Source organism: Lactuca sativa, chromosome 6, assembly GCF_002870075.4.
Source record: "Lactuca sativa cultivar Salinas chromosome 6, Lsat_Salinas_v11, whole genome shotgun sequence".
NCBI lineage: Eukaryota > Viridiplantae > Streptophyta > Magnoliopsida > Asterales > Asteraceae > Lactuca > Lactuca sativa.
Window position 1 is genome coordinate 165,745,139 of NC_056628.2, and position 8,015 is coordinate 165,753,153.

General features: G+C 33.3%; 1 protein-coding gene across 1 annotated transcript; it reads right to left on the reverse strand.

Annotated features, from left to right (window-relative positions):
* Positions 1 to 3,426: 3,426 nt before the first annotated feature.
* Positions 3,427 to 6,431, reverse strand: LOC111880932 (uncharacterized). Its single transcript, XM_042896152.2, has 4 exons — positions 4,983 to 6,431; positions 4,443 to 4,912; positions 3,841 to 4,364; positions 3,427 to 3,773 (listed from the first exon to the last, which is right to left on the reverse strand). Exons 1-4 carry the CDS (start codon positions 6,429 to 6,431, stop codon positions 3,427 to 3,429), a joined length of 2,790 nt encoding a protein of 929 aa, XP_042752086.2.
* Between the last annotated feature and the right edge of the window lie 1,584 nt (positions 6,432 to 8,015).

Consider the following 8,015-nt stretch of genomic DNA (forward strand, 5'->3'; position numbering starts at 1 on the left):
AGGAAAGAATATATTAAAAATTATATACGAATAACATGTTTGGAACTCATGGAACTAATATACTTTTTTCTTTTAATCTTATTTTGTAAAAAATTTTAAGTGTTGTTTGTCTTTAAGTTCTCGTTAAACAATGAAGAATGAATATGACCTTAAAGGTTTTCTTGTCTACGAAATGAAACCTTAAGCGTTCTTTTTTGCCAACATACACCAATCTGCGATGAGATGTCTATTGACGTCCTTCACCCAAACTTTGTGTGTTGGGAGGACACAATTGTATTGGATGGAACATATGGTGTAAAAAGTACTTGTTATTCATTGACCAAATGTCAAGCCCATTCCTCGTATTTGGATTTGTAGTCAATTGAACTTTATTCATTCCATGCATCTAAGAATGTTTATCTGCCTCTTGGTATTATAGTAACTTAGGTATAAGTATGTTGGAGACTAATTCTTCAGCAGAATTATTATCGATCTGAGGTAGATATTCCTTCTTAGTTTTCTTTTTGACTAATGGTAGATGTTTATGAAATATATCCTTTGTATATAACTTATTTTGTTATTAAATAAAAGGAGAATTTCATATATGCCCCTCTTAACCTTAAAATATCATATTTACCCTGTTTAATTTATCAATATCATATTTATCCTTCATAAACCTTCAAAATATCATATTTGTCCAAATCCTTTTTTAAAATGTTTTTAATATTTTATCATCATTTTTTTATACTTAGAGTTATTATAATAATTAAAAATTTAACCATATTATCCTTTTTTTTAAATGGAATGCGAACTTCTAAATTATTGGAATGTTGCCCTCTTGACAAACAAAAAGATTCATCTTCAACCATCTCTATGGAATGTATATTGTGATTGTTTAGTTTTTAATGTTGTTGATTATTATCATGTTGTAGATGGATGATATTTTAGATATTACCATTGACATTTTAATGTTTAAAAAGTGTATATACGATATTTTGATATTTAAAAATGACATATATGATATTTTGATGTTTAAAAAGGACATATATGATATTTAGAAATTTTATGAAGGGTAAATATGATATTTAGAAATTAAGTTGGGTAAAAATGATATTTTGATGTTTAAGAAGGACGTATATGAAATTCTCACTTAAATAAATAAATTTATGAGCTAATTAAATTCGGTAATATATGTCGATTATATGTAATTTGTGTGTTAGTTGGTAATAAATACACTATGTAATTTGAACATCATATATGCAGCAATGGCATTATCTTATGACTTATAAAATGATTGCAAAAATATTACAAATAATTCATGAACATCATATTTTATAGAAATAAATGTTACAACAGTTATCCCATGACAATGTGTTCATTTAATAATAATTTATATAAGTATATAAGAGTCGGTAGCAAGTTCTTGGACGACGACAACTCATGTGAAAGATTGATTGCTGACACATTTTTACTCGAGTTGCCATCAAACCAAAAAATAGATGCTCGTTCCACCACCTTGATGGATCATGTTATCTTCTCTATATCTCCAATTTCCAAGCCACTTCTTGTTTTAATGAAAAATTGTGAACTTGGTGATGATAATTTACAAGTTGTTAATTTTTTTTGGCCTTACTGCCATCTTCCAAGGAGTGACCAAATCTTAAGTCGACTTGTAATGTTTTGTTTAGGACAACATATCCATTCAATAAGATAAAGTTTCACTTGCTTTTCAGACAAACAGTTATTCTAGACCACATGTTACATGGCATTGGCTTGCAACTCATTTATAGTCGTCTTCTTTGGGAAAATGACCTTTGAGGGTAATAAAGTATTCGTCTTGTATTCATTAGGTCCCTTATCTTTTTTTTGTCTTTATTATACCATTGAACTTATAATCCCTGTTCACCAAAACCCTTGATACCGGTTGTTGTAGGTTACTACTTATGTGGATATTACGTGTCATTATGTGCCATAAACTGGGCTTATTAATTGCAAAGTTACAGTACTGCATCGTTCTTGCCCGTTCTTGCCCTAGATCGACATGTCTTCTTCTTCTTCTTCTATTTCTTCCAAACGAAATTTTGAATTTCAACCTGAAAACCCTTGTTACTGTGGGTTGCCATCTCGTGTACGAACTTCACGAACTAAGGACAATCCAGGAAAAAAATTCAGATTGTGCCCAAACTCCATGGTAAAGCAATTGTTTTTTACTTTTCGTTTAATCTTCTTTCTTTAACCAATTTGTTACTTTTTTCAAGAATGAAGGACCAAAATGCAAGTTCTGGGAATGGTTGGAGCCTGAAACCCCTGAAAATGAAGTCAATTCTGGGAAGGACAAAAAAGAACCGTGCAATTTAACCCTCAAAGTTTCTATATTGGAAAACGAGATCAGCATATGTAAGATGAAGATGGAACAAGAAAATTTGGTTGTTAGACAAGAGTTTGAAAAACTCAAATGGAAGCTATTTACTCATAAAGTTGTGATGATTGTGTTGTTTCTGTTGTTTGTGTTTAAGAAGTAGTTTAGCCCTTAATTTAACCCTTAGTTTAGCTGTATTCAAAGACTAAATGTAATCCTTAATGTTGTAATTTGTTTGATGTATTATGACTAAATCTTTTTGATTAATGATAGTTTGATGTTTTGAGTGCTTTCCAAGAAGTATTAATTTGTTTAAAAGGTTAATGAATTGGACATGATGCATGGGTAAAATGGTCCAGATTAAATTTGGCAGTGAATTGTTATTGTGTTGATGTGATGCATGGGTAAAATGGTCCAGATTAAATTTGGCAGTGAATTGTTATTGTGTTGATGTGATCCAAGGGTAAAATGGTCCAGATTAAATTTGGCAGTCAATTGTTATTGTGTTGATGTGATCCAAGGGTAAAATGGTCCAGATTAACCACATTGGATACATCAAACATTTCTTAATGTATTAAGACCAAATCTTGGCATTAATCAATTGTTAATGTCTTGATGTGATCCAAGGGTAAAATGGTCCATATTAAATTTGGCAGTAATCAATTGTCAATGTGTTGATGTGATCCAAGGGTAATATGGTCCAGATTAACAGCAACAACAACACCAAACTTTGCTTAATGTAGTAATACTAAATTTACTTGATTTATGATAGATAATATAAGATTAAACAATCTATATGCAAATAACCGTACACCAAAGCATATAGATAAAAGACAAAGTTGTAATATTCCATCAGCATGTGCACTATTACAAAAGTTGTGCCCACAGTTGTCCTAATATGTCAAAAGATGTGCCATGTGCCATGATTCTTAAATTTTTCCCAATTACATATTTATAAGACTAAAAGTTTGTCTTTCCAAATAAAATCATTCCAACACCATTGGGTTGTGTCCAGTGCTTCCTTCTTTCTTCAAAACCTTCCTTCTCAACCCTATCTTGGTAATTCTTTCTGAGTATTTTCGTATCCTCTATCTAGTTGCAACTGGTTGAGCAGGGACATCAACATCTGGATGTGGATCATCTACTTGAACTGGATCCACTGGAGGAGCTGGTACATCAACTGGATCCATTGGATCTGCTTGAACTGGTTCAACATGTGGAGCTGGTACTTGAAGTGGATCCACTGGATCTTCTTGAACTGGTTCAACATGTGGAGCTGGTACTTGAAGTGGATCCACTGGATCTTCTTGAACTGGTTCAACATGTGGAGCTGGTACTTGAATTGGATCTACCGGATCTGCTTGAACTGGATCAACCTGTGAAGCTGGTACTTGAACTGGATCCACTGGATTTGCTTGAACTGGTTCCACTTTACCTGCTATACAAATATGTAGCTAATGAGTTGGATGTTCCATTTAAATTATATTGTTTTAATAGCATACCTTTCTCTTTTTTACATTTTTTAGGTTTCTTGTTTTTTGGCCTTGAAGTGGATGCTACATCTGCTGGTCTAGTAGGACATGTTGATCTATTGTGGCCCCTTTCTCTACAAATAGTGCATCTATTAACTGAACCTGCTTTTGAGATAGTATGCCTTGTTTTCCCCTTGCTTTCCATCTCAGATTGATCTTTTTTCCTTTTAAGGGTTGGCCTTCCTGGTAACCTTCTTTTTTGAGGAGGCAATGGCTTCATGTAGGGAGCTTCAGGCCACATGGAACTACCATTAAGTGGGTTAATGGTATGGTTGTAACAAGTCAAGAACATGGCTGTATGGAACCATGGTGCAACATAATCCTCTGCATTCCTGTTAAGGTATGAAATGGTTGCCACTGCATGCACACATGGGATACCTGATACTTGCCAAGATCTACATCCACATGTGTTGTTGTTAAGGTCCACAACATATCCATCATTTCCAATCCTAACTTCATATTGTTGTATCCCAGATGGTATAACACCCCAAAATCTGTCCAAAAAAATAAGAAGTTCTATTAATCTTATATATGAGACATATAATATTAATATAATAGAAGTTATATCATACCTTTGCTGTTTCTTTAGCTTTGATATCTTCAACCTTATAGATGGACATATTTTTAAATTCCCCCAACTTTGTCCCTCTTGCAACATTTTATACATCCTCTCCATTGCATAAATCCTTATCTCTTCCAACATGGTGATGAGTGGCCTTTTCCTAGCAAGATCAATAATGGAGTTGAAACTTTCTGATATGCCATTCTCATAAGCATCACAAGCCCTGTCCACTTCAAAGAATGCCCTGCACCAACTTTTAGGGTCCCTTTCCATGAGGTGTTCATAAGCCAAAGGGTCAATTTTTTTTATGGAATTCATTTCTGCCTCAAATTTTGGTTGAGTAGTACTAGCAGCTGCTGCCCAAAACAACTTCCTATATTGTTCACCTTTGAATCTTTTCTTGAAGTTAGCATATATGTGCCTAGCACATTGTCTATGCTCTGCTGCTGGAACCCTTTCTTTGACAGCCTCTATTAATCCCTGAAAGAAAGCATGAAATAGATGACATAACAAAAACATTCAACTTAAACAAAACAAAACAGAAATATACCTTGTGTTGGTCTGATATGAGGGTCAATCCATGACCAATTCCCATTTCAATGTCATCCAGAAGGAGGTCAAGAAACCACTTCCATGTTTCCTTATTTTCAACTTCCACCACAGCCCATGCAATAGGGAAGATGTGGTTGTTTGCATCCCTACCCATAGCTGCTAACAGTTGGCCTCTACATATACCCTTTAAAAAACAACCATCTACCCCTATTACCCTCCTACATGCTGCAATCCAACCATCCTTCACACCCTTAAAACAAACATACATTTTAGAAAAGTAGGTTGTGGAATCAGGCATGACATTCACATCTATCTTTACTGTTGAACCAGGATTTGTCCTCATTATTTCTTCTCCATAACTCCATACTTTACCATAATGTTCCATCAAACTACCCTCTATCTCATCCAAAGCATATCTCTTAGCATTTCTACATTGAGTGACACTAACAATCAAGTTAAACTTTGTACTCACTTTGGCCTTCATTTTCCTTATGCTCATTTTAGGGTTCTTCACAAGTTGATTCTTAAAATGCATTCCAATCCATTTATATGTTACAATGGAACCAAGTTTGAAGACTCTTGAACAGTTATGTTCATCAACTAATGACTTAATTTGGAAAGACCTTTCACTGCTCATCCAGGAAGCCCACAGTCTAAAAGGACAAGAGGGGTTCTTGTTCTCTTTACAACATCTCACTAATAACCTCTGACTATCATTTTTCTCAAAATAAAGGTTGTACCCATTCTTCACTGCATAGTTAGTCAAACAATTTTTCAATTCCATGGGGTTAGAGAATCTCATACCTAGAATTGGCACCATTTTGTCCCATTTCTGGTTCTCATTATGGATAGGGTACACTGGTTTGTCATCTCCATTCTTGGTTTCAACCTCATCAGTTTCAGCCTCATCATCTATATCCTTACACATACCTGACACCCGATGTAAGAATTCATCACCAATAGTCTTGTCAAGAGAAGGAATGTAATCATCTGCTTCATGCTCATATGGAACATCATCAGAAAGTTGTGAATCTATATCATCATCCAGGTCTTCCTCAGAATAATGCCCTTCATCATCTTCCATTACTTCCATATCAGCCCAATCAAGTACAGGTTCATTTTCGTGGTCTATATACACATTCATTCTTAGACCGGCTTCATCACTATAACCCGTTTCAATAAACTCAAAGTAGTCAGCATCATTCCTAATTCTCCTAATACCCTCTGCCAATGGTTCATTTCTAGTGCAATAATATACATTATCACAACTCCCTTCAATCAACTTTGCAATGAACAAGTTAAAGTCTTTGAAATCCATTGCACCAAAATCGACATCACGGATTGAAACAACAACAGCGTTCAAGTACACTAATGGTTTTCGTGCGAATAAACCATTATAATGTATATAAACTGTTAAATACTTACTTTGTTTGGAATCGGAGGCCATCTTCTTCACTATAACACTCGCATTCACCAGTTCTCTTCAATTTCCTAACCGTATGCTTCGATTGAACTTTTTCTTCCCTCAATTAAAACGAACCCTAACTGTAGGGTGAAAGAGAAACGGTAATTAAATGTGTTCTAATTCCACGTAATAAGACATGTCATCTCTAATTAAATGTGGTAACCGGTAAAACAGGTGATAACCGGTATCAAGGGTTTTGGTGAACATGGATTATAAGTTCAATGGTATAATAAAGACAAAAAAAAGATAAGGGACCTAATGAATACATGACGAATACTTTATTACCCTCAAAGGTCATTTTCCCCGTCTTCTTTACATGATGGCAAATTCTTGTTTGATAAAAATTTCATGGATAAAAACCTTATTTTCCAAGTGTACAACTTATACCAATATTATATTTGTCCTGTGTAATACACTATATAACATTCCACATAGATATATTGGCTTCCACAATATTTGGGGAAATACATTTGGAATTATAGAACACCATTAAATAGGCCAAATTGCCAAAACCATATTGCATTTCAACCGTCAATTTTGTTAAAATATAGACAAAATTGAAAATCATAATTGAGTTTGAAAATGACCATTTTCCAATATTTGATCATTTCGGCATTTTCTTAGTATGACTGTCATTTTGTTTCATTTATGTACAGAAATTGGTCATTTTGATCATCCTTTTCTATCCAAATTATAAAATCCAAAACATATTTATTGTTATTTTGCTATTGCAATTTTAGAAACACTCGGACTACAACCATTTAATTGCGTGTTGTTATTGTAATTTTAGAAACACATGTACTACAACCATTTAATTGTATGATGGGGTATGGAGCCTTTGTACTAATATTTTTTTAACCGTGTTCTAGTTTCAATAAAAAGTATTATCAAAGCCAGTAAGATATAATCTCATAGAAAGTGGTCGCTGTTATATTATGATATTCTGGTCAAAACAAAATATTTATGTTTTTTTAGTAGTCAAAGTATAACTGTTACAAACTTACAATTAATAATATCAACTTATCATGCAAATGTTCAACAAAAAAACTTAGTCCTTGTTTGCAAAACGAGCTTTTAGCTAATGGGGGAAGCTTTAGCTTTTATTTAAGTTGATGTTTTCAACAAAAATAGTTAACTTTTAAAACTGTAAAAGTTACATAAAACTAAAAGTAAAAGCTCCCAAAAATTATTTGAAATAGTTTTTGGATTAAAACGCTTTTTGTTTAGAATTTAAACTAAAAGTTCATATTGTGATCAATACATTTTTTTTAAAGCTAAAAGCTTTTCACAACTATAGTGTTTAGCTTTTGAATTGGCCAAGGTAATATGGTCATAAGTCACAACTGCGCGCCTTCAAACATGCCTTTAATTTCATGTCCGACAGCCATTGAACAATATTTACATGATTGTTTGATTATAAATACATTTTTGGTAAATTTAATTAAAATATGTATATGATAAAAGATCTAATGAGTAATGACCACTTAATATGTATTTTCATCTATTTTTCCAAATGAAAGTAACACTTTGAACGTGCAATGTTTTAGCTTTTCCCTAGCAGAGAAA

Excerpts from the sequence above, each read along its gene's own strand:
- LOC111880932 (XM_042896152.2), bottom strand. The coding sequence starts at position 6,431 with ATGGCCTCCGATTCCAAACAAAGTAAGTATTTAACAGTTTATATACAT. Across the intron at positions 4,365-4,442 it reads AAGCTAAAGAAACAGCAAAG|ATTTTGGGGTGTTATACCAT; the intron begins GTATGATATAAC and ends TTTTTTGGACAG. Across the intron at positions 3,774-3,840 it reads AAAATGTAAAAAAGAGAAAG|GTAAAGTGGAACCAGTTCAA; the intron begins GTATGCTATTAA and ends TTTGTATAGCAG.